Raw genomic sequence first — 14443 nt, 5'->3', positions numbered from 1 at the left:
TGTATATATACATGTATTTTAATCGTACCACCTGGCTGTAATGGTGAGCATCAGCCATGGATTATGTCTCGCATGGTAATACCTCATAATCCACAAAGAACAATAGCCTGTCTGCCCTCCAGACGATTGTTCCCGCTCATGCAAACCAATCAACCAGAATGCATGTGGTGCGATCGGGCGGATAAATCAAAATGTGTGTCGCGTGACGAGCGCTCCCCCGATCTTCAATGGACGTAAAGTCCTGCGCAAACGCACACCAAAGCGTCACCTCTGACCCGGAGGCTTCAGCCTTGCGACTCAAGTCAAAGAGAAAGATTTTATGGTTACTATTGGTTAAACATCAAACGAAGCCGCCTTTCCATATTTTGGTCGCATTTACCATCATCAGGATGGCATGCCGTATAAATATCTAACCAATGATGACCACATTCGTCATTTAAATTTCACTCGTACCACCTGGCTTTAAGGGTAAGCAGCAGCAATGGATTATGTCTCACATCGTAAGACCTCATAATCCGCAAAGAACAACAGCCTGTCTGCCACCAAAACAATTGTTCTCGCCAATGCAAACCAATCAACCAGTCGTCTGTTTGTCTGTTTGATACGAGTCGCTGAGCTGAAGCCTACAGGTCAGAGATGATGCTTTGGTGTGCGCTTGCGCAGGACTTTGCGTCCATTGCAGATCGGGGGAGAGCTCGTCACGCCAAACACACACACACACACACACACACACACACACACACACACACACACACACACACACACACACACACACACACACACACACACACACACACACACAGATGGCAACACCTTCCTTATCCCAAAAGCTGAAGAAACCCAACTACCTCACAACTATAGATCAATAACATGCTGCCCAAAAATAAGCATAACAACTCAAATTAGTGAAACAGTACTTCATCAACATTCAAATTCCATTTGGCCTAGATAAGTGTGCTAAGTGCACATTTGTATAAAGTACAACAATACAGTAAGGAGCTAGACACCGAAACATCATACAAATACCTCGGAGTAGAGGATGGTCACAAAATATGTTACAAACAAATGGGAAAAACAATCACTAAAGAATACCTGCATATAACGAGATTGATGCTGAAAACACACCTTTCTCCAAGGAACGAAATCAAAGCCATAAATAAACCAACTCACAATACCAATATTCCAGGACAGCGACAAAATAATAAACTGACCACAAGCGGAAATCGATAAACTATATTTCGAAACAAGGGAAATCTTCCCTATCCACAAAATGGTGGACAAAAATAAATGCATCCAAAGAATGTACCTGCCCAGATAAGGAGGTCGTAGCGGTCTGATGGAATTCAGCCAAGTGCACAGAGTGACAACAGTAAGATTGGATACGTGAAAAGTTCAACAGAATACTGAATCCAATTTGTATGAAAACTCAAAGAAAACAAGCCAGAGAAAGAATCCCTATCCTACCTCACAAAAAATTTCCAAAGACAGGTGCAAATGGGAGAGATCACACATGAAACTGAAACAACGATTACAACCCCAATGATAGCAAAATAGACAAATGAAAAATATAAAACGAAAACAGATATGCACAGGCAACTGGGAAAATGATAAGGGAGCAGGAAAGTATAAAAAAAGAGAAAAGGAGTTGGACAGATTAGACAGACAAATAACGCTCATTGGAATGGTAAAGAAGAGTTCAGCTCAACTGGGATGGAGAACCAATCATAACAAATGCCCAAGACCAGGTACACTGTACCAATAGTTTATAGAAAATGCTGGGATTAAGTCAATCGGACAGGTGTAGATTTTGCAAGGAAGAAACAGAAAACATCACCTCCTTTCGTGATGTAAAAAAACATGTCAGAACAGCTGGACAAAGGCACAACAAAGTACGTATGTCGAGTAATCTACCGTCACATCGGCAAAAACTTCATTATCCCAGTCTCAGAAAACTCATGGAAACTTGAACCAAAAGCAATAATTGAAAACAAGGAAATAACGCTCACCTATGGCCGAATGATCTCACGAGCATGAACATAGAAAAAAAAGCATTGCGACTGGATTTAGTACTGAGGTAACCAGAGAGTTGGTGTCAAAGCCACCCAATGCTCGGCTGTTTATACATTTATCGTTTTTAAAAGACTAGTCTAATTATATTTTTTATAAAGCATTGCAGTAAAGTCTGATCCAAATAATTTTAAAGCAATATATGTATTTGTTTCTTGAAATCAGTAAAAAATAGTGTGGAAGATAAAAACATTAGAAAGGAAATAACTTGCACCAAAACTTTAACATTTTCATGCTCACACTGACGCTGACGCTCACACTCAAGCCGGGGGTATCGCTATAGCTCTCTGTTCTTCGAACAGGCGAGCTAAAAAAAAAATGTAGTGTTTTGACTTCACAAATATTGAGTCTGAAAAAGGTGCACCAACAAAATTTATTTCATTTGGACTTCATTGAATCCCTAGTACACATATTAAATGAATGGCAAGCGTCTAGGAAAACAGGTGAGCATTGGGTGGCTTTGATACCATCTTAGGTTGAAATTAAAAAAAAATTTTTTAATAATTTGTAAATTTCAACTTCACTACACCAATAGTATACCCCAAAGGAACCTCCATGCCAAATATCAGCATCCTAGTGCACATATTAAATGAATGGCAAGCTTCTAAATAATTTGCACCAAAAACTTTAACGTTGATGTGCTACAAAAAAGTTAAGTTCAAAACAGGTCAAAAATTTAAAACATTTGGAATTATTTTTTAATTTCAACTTCACTACATCAATAATATACCCCAAAGGAACCTCCATGCCAAATATCAGCATCCTAGTGCACATATTAAATGAATGGCAAGCTTCTAAATAACTTGCACCAAAAACTTTAACATTATCACGCTCACGCTGACGCCGACGCTCACGCCGGGGGTATCGCTATAGCTCTCTGTTCTTCGAACAGGCGAGCTAAAAACAGAAAAGAAGGCATTGCTAATTGATGTCTCCGTAACAAACAATTTTGGCCTAAACAACACAGAAATCAAGAAAATGATCAAATACCAAGACCTGAAAAATGAATGGAAAATATCTTGGAAGCTGAAGAGCATCAAAATTGTACCAGTGATATTTGGAGCAACATAGCAACTAGCCATCCACTGTAGTTAAGGAAGAACCTTACAGAGATCTTGATAAACCATCACTGAGAATATTACGCCAAACTTACTACAGTCGGAAACTGTCCAGGGTTTAGTGACGATCCTGAATAGCCCTCGTAACAAAACTTTGACAGCAACAAAGTCTCATAGCCTGTTCAATAAATCATGATGCCTCACTGAAACAGGTGCAGGTGTAAACATACAGACAGATTGACATAAACAGACAGACACTTACAAATATACCAGACTGGCAGGCAGACACAAACATAATCAACAGGGAAAGAAACAGAGACAACCACAAGCAGACAGGTTCAGACAAATGAACATGCACAGACTGACAAACACAGATAGGTAGAAAATATACAAACTTATATAGGAGATCTGAGTGTTGAGAGAGACAGAAAAAGAGACATGGAGAGAGACAAAGGGCTTTGGATGAAGCTTTTTAGATGAATGTGGATGTGACCGACATGTTTAAATTTTATTCTTTCAATCAACAAGAAACACCCGCTCCCTTTGGTGGAGCATTGGCAAGTTGTCCTGCCTTCTTTAATATGGTCGTATATGATAATGATTTTCATATATTTGATACATGCAGAAGAAACTGATTAGCATACTCTTTATGAATGTGTGATATTTTGGAGAAAAAAAGTTGTATATTATGCTCAATGATGACTTCACTGTCCTCTAAAATTAAATTCAGAAACTGTTCAAAAGTAACAGATGGGTACATGTGAAAACTAAGCTACAAAAGGTAGTGCATCACATAATATTCAATGTCAATATCATTTTTCTTTGTGGATTGATCCCAAATGAACATTTTGATACCGAGGAAGTTATTGGGGGGGGGGGGCGAGAGGGGACGCACGGTGACACATATACGCCCATTGACAAAGAGAGGTTAAAATGCATAGCAACAAATATTCTCTCTCAAATACCAGTGAAAGCAATTTCCTATTTTGTGATGGTTTAAAATTTAAATATTAGATACATATATCAAAAATCATGAGCATGGCATACCATCATAAACTCATTGGACAATCATGTCTCTTAACCAATTATATGGTCGCATTGAAAGCATTTTCACTCATTTGATTCTGACTAGCTGAGTCATGTAGCCATATTAAACAGAAACAATTATATTGCTAGGCAAGCATCTGATGCAATGGATGATGTATAGTTGTGGTGTTGAACCAACCTCAGGCAGCGGGATTTTCGTAGAAGAGCTGATGATGTTGAGGTTTCTGGGCCAGCAAGGTTCCTGTTAGCTTCTAGTGCAAGTTGACAGTCCCCAATAAAGATTAGCAGACGATTGAGATTTTCCATCCTTCTCACATTGCACAGGCCATCCTGGCCCACCCGCTGCAGAAAATTGTCCTCACCAGTGTAATCTGCAGCAAACTGAAATAGGAGGTGAACTGAGAGTGGGATACAGGGTTTTGTGACCTCCTGCCATAAAAGTCAAAATTGGGATTTTAATGCCTCATATCCCCCAGCAGGACCACATTGAGCCCAATATCAGTCACGAAGAAGCAGCAGATGCTCTGCAAATTGCCTCGTATTCTCAAAACCCCAAGGAATGTCATCTCACTGTGTGGGTGTAAAAGTAAACTGGATTTTCTGTTTAGGAATGCACTCTCATGTTTGTATCGAGATTCTTTCTTTTGTTTTTTTTAATCCAGAGCAAAAGAGATCCTTTACCATTCATCAATCTGCATTTCTCTTTCCCTTATTATAGAACCACCTACTGTAGTTTGTTGGACAAAACATGTCACCCAGTAAGGCGATAGACAAGATTATCAAAAACATCAATGAGAGTGTGAATTCAAACAATGATATTAGCAGGTTTGCCAGGCTGACTTTTTTCTTAATTTCAAATAGAACTGCGGTAAATGACCAATTGACATTAAAATTAATATTTTGAGAAAGGGTTGTTGTCATAATTAAGGTTTACTGTAGCGATGTGTTAAAAACCAGCGTGGCTTCCTGTACCGATGTGACCGGAAACCAGACTGCTCATCCATTACAAATGCATAAATACCCTGCAGCTGGCTGTTGAATTTTATATCATTCCACAAAATCTTCCATACCATTACAAGTCCCTGCCAAACAATGCCTGTTGTCAGTACAAATAAGAGCAAACGTAAAATTTTCACGGCCGAATTTAAACTGAAGGTTAACGAAAAAGTGGGCTGATTTCTGGAGAAGAAGAGGACAAGAGTGATGCCGACATGGATGGTGACAGATCCAGGGTGTATTCAGTTACCAAGCAGCCAGCCATTACTTGCCAAGCCAGCCATTCCTTATCAACAGTTTTGAATGGAGTGCTTGCTTGAGTGCCTGTGAAAAGGGAAGAATACGTGCTTCAATCATTTGCTTTCCGTGGGCGTTTGCCATTGATTTTGGCTAATTTGGGAGACCTTGGAGAACGGTAAAGTAGAGTAATAACGAAATTCAGCGCCAGAAAAGCAGTTGGACCATCACTTGGTCCCAGTTCTGAGGAATCCTGTATTAAAGGGTACTCAGACGTGTGTGTGTGTGTGTGTGTGTGTGTGTGTGTGTGTGTGTGTGTGTGTGTGTGTGTGTGTGTGTGTGTGTGTGTGTGTGTGTGTGTGTGTGTGTGTGTGTGTGTGTGTGTGTAAAATAAAAGAATAAACTGTAATGAAAGATACTAACAGAGTACCAGCCCTATGGGTGGTATAACAAGATAGGTCATCTTGTTCCAAGCATGCAACACATTTTTCTGATGCATACCTTTATTTGGGTGGTGTATAGGTAACTGACAGCTCTGTCAGCAAAAAACAAACCTATGAAGTCATGTGCATGAAGCAAAAACATACCGACTGCCTACAATTCAAAACACCTCACTGCACTGGAAAACGTGCAGACACGAATACTGTCCTATAAATGGTGGAGGCTTGTAATACCCTCCCCCACCTGAAGGTGGCACGACATACCACATTTACATGGAGAATTTGCATCCCTCCCCCTCCCCCTCCCCCCGCCCCCCAAGACCACCGGCAAAGATAAAACACCCCTATACACTAATTGGGGTCAGGCTGATCCGATGTAGCAAGTCTGGAAGGAGTCGGCCCACAACTGTAGGAGTTGTAGCGCAACAAACAAACATACAAACACCAGTCAGTGAATTATTGTGAGGAAAAGGGAAGAAAGGGGGAAATGATTGTGAATTTAACGTCCTGCCTTCATTTACTTTTAGCATTGTTCTTAACAAACGGGAACAGGAACAACGCAGGCATGATAGGTTGAATGGCCTTCTCATGTGCCAAAGTTCCCTGTGTATATTTGTGTAACGTTGTTAAGAACATGAAGAAATGGGAAGGGGGGGGACAGAGAATTGGGGGTGAAGGTGCATGGAGTCGGAGGAGGGAGATTGAGACATTGGGAAGAGTGTGGGGGGGTAGGGGGAGTTTGTGGATTGAGGACTTGGGGTTGGAAGGGTGGTTGAGTACTTGGGGTTTGGGGCAGTTGAGGACTTGAAGAAGAAAGGGGAGGGGATGACAGAATTGTTTTTGGGGGGGGGAGGGTAGAGAGGGGACAGGGTTGGGATCAAGGGGCTTGAGTCTTTTGAGGAGGTTGGGGGAGGGGGGTTGAGGACATTGGGTTGGGAGGGTGTTTGAGGATTTGAAGAAAGGGGGAGAGAAGCACAGAGTTTAAGTTTCATGGTGAGGGGAGGGTAGAGGGAGGTCAGAGTCAGGAGAGGGGTTAAGGACCTGGATTGTCCTTTTTTTTGGGTCCTCGAGGTCTTTTTGGTCCTCTGGATCTTTAGGGCGTTCAGGGTCCCCAGAGTCTTTTGCGTCCCCTGGGTCTTTTGGGTTCTCTGGGTATTTTAGGTCTTCAGGGTCCTCAGGGTCTTTTGGGTACTCAGGTCTTTTGGGTGTTTTAGTTCATTGGGGTCTTTTTTGTGTTGTGGGTCTTCGGCGTCTTTTAGGTCCTCAGGGTCGCTTGGGTCTTTTGGGTCTTTGGGCACTTCAGGTTAAGGATTTCAGGTTACAATTGTGGGTGTCAGGTCAGCTGTCAAACCAATGAGTGAAGAGCAGATACACATACACACATACATACATACATACATTCCATTATATGTAGATTACAATTAAACTTTGAGGAAAAAAAAAGACCTGCCTCTTTTTGTATCTACTTGATCATTAAAACTTGGAACCCTGTGGTTATGGGTTTTTTTGGAACCAATTTAGCATAGAGCCTGTGGGTTATTTGCATGAAAATAGGGTAAACCTGCTCTAGGGTAGGAGGTCTGAGATATGTATGTCAAAATATTTGCCAAAAAAAAATACCTCAAGGGTAGGCCATGCTGCATGTGGTGTTGTCCGTAGGACCGCAAGATGACTGTCCCCATCAAGTTCTGCCACAAGCTCCCTGAGGAGTACTCCACAGAAAGGTATGGGAAGTGGTGCCCACGTGGGATGTGCACACCATTGCTCCAGCATGTTGTGGTAGCCCTTTGAGCTGTGCAGTGTGGCCATCACAGATTTGAGCTCGCGGATTGCCGCCATGTCAGAACGCTCCATGAACTGCCACATACTCAATACCTTTCTTGACCTGTTATCCAATCCAAGGAATGGGAAATGCATAGTGGGTTTGAGAGGACAGTGACACCAAAATTAATACATTTTTTTGATTTTGATGTCCCATACTTTTTGCAGAGCTTTGTTGCTGCAGAAGTAGTTTCTTGGCAAGGGTGCTACTGGGTGATTTGCCATTGTCTTCCCAGCATTATTTGTCCATGCTCTATCTTTTTTAAATGCTGAGTGTCAAGCAAGGAAGCAGCACGTACCATTTTTAAAGTATTTGGTATGACTGTCCGGGTTTGAACCACCGATCTCCCAGATTCAGAGAGGATGCTCTCACCATTATGCCACTGAGTCTGGTAGTTAAGGAATACATTACAATAAAAGAGATGAATTGAGTGTCCCTCCACTTGTCCCAAGGAAAATTTTCAGCACAAAGCCTCAAAATCTAGATTTCTGTGTCTTTTCAGCAATTATCCTGCTCCTACTCCATCTGCCCTATTAAGTCTGTTCTTTGGCCACCTCTGCTTTGCATGGAAGTCAGCAAGCATTACTCATGTTCAAGAAGGGTGCAAAAACAGACCCCACTAACTACAAGTCAGTGAGTTTGCTTCCAATTACAAGAAAAGTCATGAAATCAATAATTACTTCCAAATTCAGGTCTTTCCTTTTTCAAATATCCTGATCTCTGATCATCAGTTTGAATTCTGTCCTGGTCAAAACTTTAGACATTCTTCTGCTCCTCTCTCAGCAATGTTTGGAAGCCTTCAATCTCAAAAAGAGGTGAAGACACTCTCCCTAAACATATCTTGGGAATCCTACACAATCTGACATCCGGCTTTGTTTGCCAAGCTTTCTGCCTGTGGCATCGTAGGCATCCTTCATTCCTGGATTTCTGAGTATCTTTTCTGATACTCTGTTAGTATCTTTCATTACAGTTTATTCTTTTATTTTACACACACACACACACACACACACACACACACACACACACACACACACACACACACACACACACACACACACACACACACACACACACACACACACACACACACACACACACACACACACACACACACACACACAGTCAATGTGTTGCCATCATTGGAGCCCTCTCTTCCATTCTCCCAGTGAAGACTGGAATTGTTTTGGGCCAGGTCCCTATGTTATGTTTTGAGCCGAGAACAGATTCATCAATATTAATGACCTCGCCAGTGCTCTGGAAAACTCGCTCTTCCTTTTTGCAGATGACTTCACATTGTGTCGTACAGTACCCCATCCATCTGCTAGGCAGAGAGAAGCTGTGCGTCTCTCCTGATCTGGAAGTGATTCGACTCTGGTCTGATAAATGGGAAAATGACCTTAAATCCTGGAAAATCCCAGATTCTCACCTTATCGCTTTGAAATGATCGTCAAATAAATGCACCTATCTATTTCCGATGTCATCCACTGGAAGAGGATCAGTTTCTAACTTCTAGGCCTCACCATCAGTCATGACCTTTTTTGGGCCAACCACATAGCAAAGCGGCCTCCAAAGCCAGCCACAGACTAGGTATCTTCCACTACTCCATATCTTGCCTTTAAAAATTTGAGCTTCTTCAGGCTACAAGGCTTTTGGCCATAGCTCGATGGAGTACTGCTCTCCTGTATGGGATGGCACTTCAGCATCCCATCTGTCTCTCCTGGATTCTGAGGAATCCTAATCTCTCAAAATTTTGGAATCTCCCATGGTGAGACCGAAGCACAAGATCACATCGCTGACACATCGCTGACAGGTAAAGGGTAATTGCTCTCACATCGCTGACAGGTAAAGGGTAATTTTTTTTTTTTTTAACAGTCTATTCTCCAACATTGTCCCTTTCACTCTCTGTCCTCTGACTCTCCCCAGCAACTGCAGGATCCATGCTTAAAAAAAAAAAAAAAAACACCACCCTCCTGGTTAAATTTCCAAAATCCAGGCTGCGTGCACACCTCAACTCTTATTCTTCACTCCTTCCATCAACGGAATGACCGTCCAGATGCTGTTCTGTCTCATTCTTCCCTCCACGCCTGTGAGCAGGCAGTGCACTGCCACCTCGTATCATCTGCAATTCTTACCCATGATCCTTATTACCTCCCCACGAACTATTAACCCAACCTTCTTGGCGATTTCTGCTCTCATCTGTATATCTCTGACTGACACACACACACACACACACACACACACACACACACACACACACACACACACACACACACACACACACACACACACACACACACACACACACACACACACGTTGGTTGTAACCAATTGTTGCTACACTACCCCACTTCCAATTAAAAAAAAATTGCTACACAACTGTAGCAATTGTGATGCAATAAATGTATGATGCTGGTGACCTCATACACAGCGGGGGGGGGGGGCGGATGGAGCATGAGTGTATGCACAAACCCTTGCTATTATGAAAACTTTATGCTGTAGCAAAACGTGCAAAGTAAAAAAGTTAATGTCATGTTTCTCGATCCTTTCCTCAAGGCTCCCTGGGATGCCCTTCACCATCATGCTCCTCAACACCCCAGCTTCATGCAAGCAGAAGGTATCATCACAAAAACCTCCAAAAACACAATGCACACCTGAGGCCTGACATTATCTCCAAAGTGCCATGGAAATTGCCGTAGTTGAAGCAAGCCCAAGCTGCATGCACCAGGTTCGAGTAAATGCGACGCTTTTCTTCCATGGAGCTCGCGACCAGGATCAACCACGTCACCCAACCACTGACCTGTGGAATCAGAGTGGACACCAAGAGTCTTCCATTTCTAACACCAGACATCGTAAAAAAGATATGAGAATGCATTTGGCACCAAAGTCTGCCAGGTTACATCATGCTCAACTCAACATGAGATGTCTATATAACAGTGAGTGCGAAGTAACATTGGATAAGAATTTTATGTTATTATATTTTATTCTGAGGAGCATGAAGCTACAGAGCAGGAAGCAACATTGGAAATTTAAAACAATCATTTTTTTTAATGATCTATTTCAATGATCAAGTATTTTTAAAATGTTTTCCCCAAGTATGATGTGAATTAATTGGTTAACATTTACTCCAGTTTAGGAATCGCTAGTGTAATAATGATGATATGATAAATTGTTTTCCTTACATACAAACTTAATTATTACCATAGACTCGAATATTTGCTCACCTCATTAAACCAGTTGATCATATCCTCAATGCCAAGCTCAGCCGACGAAGCGGAGGTGCTGGGACAAACTCTGGCAACCAAGAGATCATTGGTGAGGAAGGATAGGTAACGATGTGGTGCAATCTTCCTGAACAAGGCTGCTTCATGCTTCGTTAGGGCCTGAGCAACCTCCTCAGGGAAAGGTAGAAGTAGGCGTAACTCGCGTAGGAATGGATGGACGACATCTCCAGGTACTGTTCCACCATGCAGCAGAGGCATGGGTAGTTGACGATCTGGGAAACAACACGAAGTGGATGACTGTGAAATTTCAATAAGTGTAAAGCACCATCACGTTGTAGATGATGAAAAGCATACAAACAAGGAAAGAGAGGTCCGAATAAAAACATGACAGAGGTAAATGCTGTGATTACACAGTTTGGGATTAAAAGCAGAGGAAATTAAGTGAGTTGAGGCAGGAGAGAATTGGCACAATGTTGACTTTCCTACCACTCGGATAGGTCGGTGAATCAGAAGACCATGAGGATACGAGATGGCTCATAGTAGATACCCATTTTGAACAAAATGTGCTGATGCTTAAGTGCATTGGATTTACGTGTTTGGCACAATTGAGATTAATTATTTCCTGATGCAAATAATAAAACATGGGTGGAGGGACAGAAATGCGCAAGATTTGCTAAATGGTAAAGATATTTGAAAATAGAATGTGGGTGAATATTTGGGACTTCTCATAATTATTTGATTTTAAATGTCCATTTGGTAAAGTATTAATTCAATTATCTAAAATATATCTCATCATACAACTGCACACATGGCTTCCTGACTTGCTCTACTCTCATAGCCAACATGTGGCTCTCATTGGAATCCTTTAATTTTCTCTCCCTGTCAAGGATGGAGTGCCCCCAAGGCAATGTTCTGGGTCCAGTCCGATTCCTAATCTTCATAAATGATCTCTGTGACTCTCTGGAAAATTGCCTTTATCTATTTGATGATCACTCTACCCTTTGCCATGACATCCCTCATCCTTCAAACAGGAAAGGCTGCAGGCTCTTACCTCTCTTCAGACCTTGACAAAAATCACAAGCTGGTCAAACACTTGGAATATGTCTTTAAATCCTGATATATATCACTCTCAAACTCACGCTCTCCAAAAGGAGTGTCGGACGACCACCTCCCTCCACTCGATACTTTCTTCACAAACCTCTTGAGGAAGTACTGTCACTCAAACTCGTGGGTCTCACTATCAGCCATGATCTTTCTTGGGCAAGTTACATTTCAAAGTTGCCCTCCAAAGGCAGTTGGTGACAATGTCACACAAAATTCTTCCTTGCACATCTGAACTACTATCGACATACAAGGTCTTCATCCACAACTTGATAGAATACTGGTCCCACCTTTGGACTGGCACCACTGACTCACACCTTGTTCTGCACGACGCCATGGAAACCAAGGCCTTCAAGATTATAGCAATCTCCCATGATGAAGCTGAGTCTATGGGCCCATCACTTTCCCATTGCAGACAGGTTGGTGGTCTCCCCGTCTTCTACCGCCTCCTTTCAGGTCTTGCACCTTCTGCTCTTTCCATGCTTTGTCCCCCACAGGATCCTGCAGGGCACACATGGTCCACCATCAACACCCTTCTGGTGAAACTCCTAAAAACCAGGATCACTGTTCACCTACACTCATTCGTTCCTCTTTTTTCCCCGCACCTATGGAATCAACTTCTACATTCTCTTCAATCAAATTCTTCCCTCCAGATGTTCAAGACAGCAGCTCATCACCATCTCAGATCATCCCCAATCCAAAACCAGGATCTTTTCTGCCTTTGTAACCCCTCATCCCAAGCCCTCCTCCTTCCAAATTTAAAGTTTTCCCTTCTAATTGTTTCCTTCGTGTATCCATCCTGTCCACCTCATGTATCCTTTCCTGCCTCCCATTCCTCCACACCCCTCGTTTGTCCAAGCCTTCCTCTATTTTGTCCTTCAACTCTGCTGTTGGTGTCCCCCCCCCTCTCTCTGTGTTGTTGCTTTTGTCCTGTTGAATCATGATCCATTCTTGCTCTTCCTTAAGCCTGGACTCTGTATACAAAAAAATTAAATACTCCTATTGCTATTTTATTCAATTGTTCTGAATATACCTTGTGTTTTTAACTTCTCATGGTATTCATCCTTCTACATTATAAAATAAATTTTTATAATTATAATAATGTCCAGATGTTATAGCATCTTTAATCACATTTAGAAGTATACTTATAAGCATAAGACTTTGCTCTTAGTCCTACAAATTATCTCATTATTTCTCTACAAATTCATTCCAAGGACCTTTTTTATTTTTTGTTGAAAATAGCTAATCTGGGAGCTGTAAAATAATGGACTGGATCAAAGCCATACAAAGATTTATTCTGACAAACTCCTCTGAATACTTGAAATACATCAGTTAATAGCAGAATGTCTGTCTTAAGATAACAGTCATGATATTCACCAACATATTTTTCTCAAACATCTTGCGTGGTGTCTTGATAGTCTTCTTCAGTGATACGAGTTTTACTCAACTCATTTTAAACGTTTTCTTTTGATGGTAATTTTGTTTCAACAAATCTTTCGAAAGATTCCATGTCATCATCAGCGTGAATTCCTTTTCGTGATCGTAGTTCAATTTCATTTCGTTTTGAATGAATGGTCTCGAGGTTTGAAAATGATGTGAGACTTGATGTTAAGTTGGATTAAGGACTTGCCATAAATTTATGTCAAGAAATGTAATATTCATTTTGTGAGATGGGATTGATTTTGTAAATGAGATGTATTTCTAGTCTCTGTTATGTAATGTTTCCAAGTGTCTGACTTAGTTTCGTATCAATAAATGTCATAATTGTGAAGAAAGACTGGAATGAAAGAAGGAAGTTTATTATCGAGATCACAAGTTTGATTAGAACCTCTATATTTACCTGTAAATCAATGGTCTCTAACTTTTGGTTCTTCCCTAATGTCATCTCAACAAATATGAGAAATACTGGAATTCTTAAATTAAACTCTTCTTCCTCACCTTGTGTTCATGCCATTAACTTACAAGTTTTTTGGATTACTTATGTTAGTCGAATAACATATTTTTCAAATGGTTTTACAAATTACTGGGGAGCAACTTCTCCTATGTATAATTCTAATTTATTATGTTGATCTCCAACAGATGATTCAATATAATTAATTTTGAAAAACCACAAGGAATATATTGTTGGTAAGATTTTGTGTACGATTGATTTAGATTCGGAGAAGTAGTATCAACCTTTTCAAGAATACAGTACTTCCAAAGTCAAGGTACATCATGAATGGATATTTTATTTAGGTCTTTGAATTTTACTGTTGAACCTGCCTTTGACATTTCCATTACTGTTGATTTATGGTTGGAGCAATATTTTGAATGTTGTGTCAATTTTTTTTTTCGTGTGAAAGAAGTTGAGGGATACGTTTGCATTTATTTTCATTTGTGCATTTATTTTTCGGAAGTATAAAATTCATCTCAAAAAGGTTTTGATATAAGCATAGCAATTATTAGCTCCTTTAT

At 41.0% G+C, this 14443-nt stretch overlaps 1 protein-coding gene across 2 annotated transcripts in view; it reads right to left on the bottom strand.

Annotated features, from left to right (window-relative positions):
• The window catches only part of PLCE1 (phospholipase C epsilon 1), a 184378-nt gene that overhangs the window by 77242 nt on the left and 92693 nt on the right, over positions 1-14443 (bottom strand). For both annotated transcript variants that reach the window (XM_085849796.1, XM_085849797.1), the window contains exons 5-8: positions 10889-11160; positions 10319-10464; positions 7466-7730; positions 4351-4553 (exon numbers count right to left, since the gene is read on the bottom strand). In XM_085849796.1, the coding sequence (XP_085705922.1) occupies positions 4351-4553; positions 7466-7730; positions 10319-10464; positions 10889-11160 (886 nt within the window). The remainder of the gene's footprint in view (positions 1-4350; positions 4554-7465; positions 7731-10318; positions 10465-10888; positions 11161-14443) is intronic.

This window comes from Eptatretus burgeri, chromosome 12 (genome assembly GCF_056783735.1).
Source record: "Eptatretus burgeri isolate ZD-2024b chromosome 12, Ebu_testis_v1, whole genome shotgun sequence".
Classification (NCBI taxonomy): Eukaryota; Metazoa; Chordata; class Myxini; order Myxiniformes; family Myxinidae; genus Eptatretus; species Eptatretus burgeri.
The sequence above is the reverse complement of the archived record's forward strand: the minus strand, read 5'-3'. Positions and strand labels throughout refer to the sequence as shown.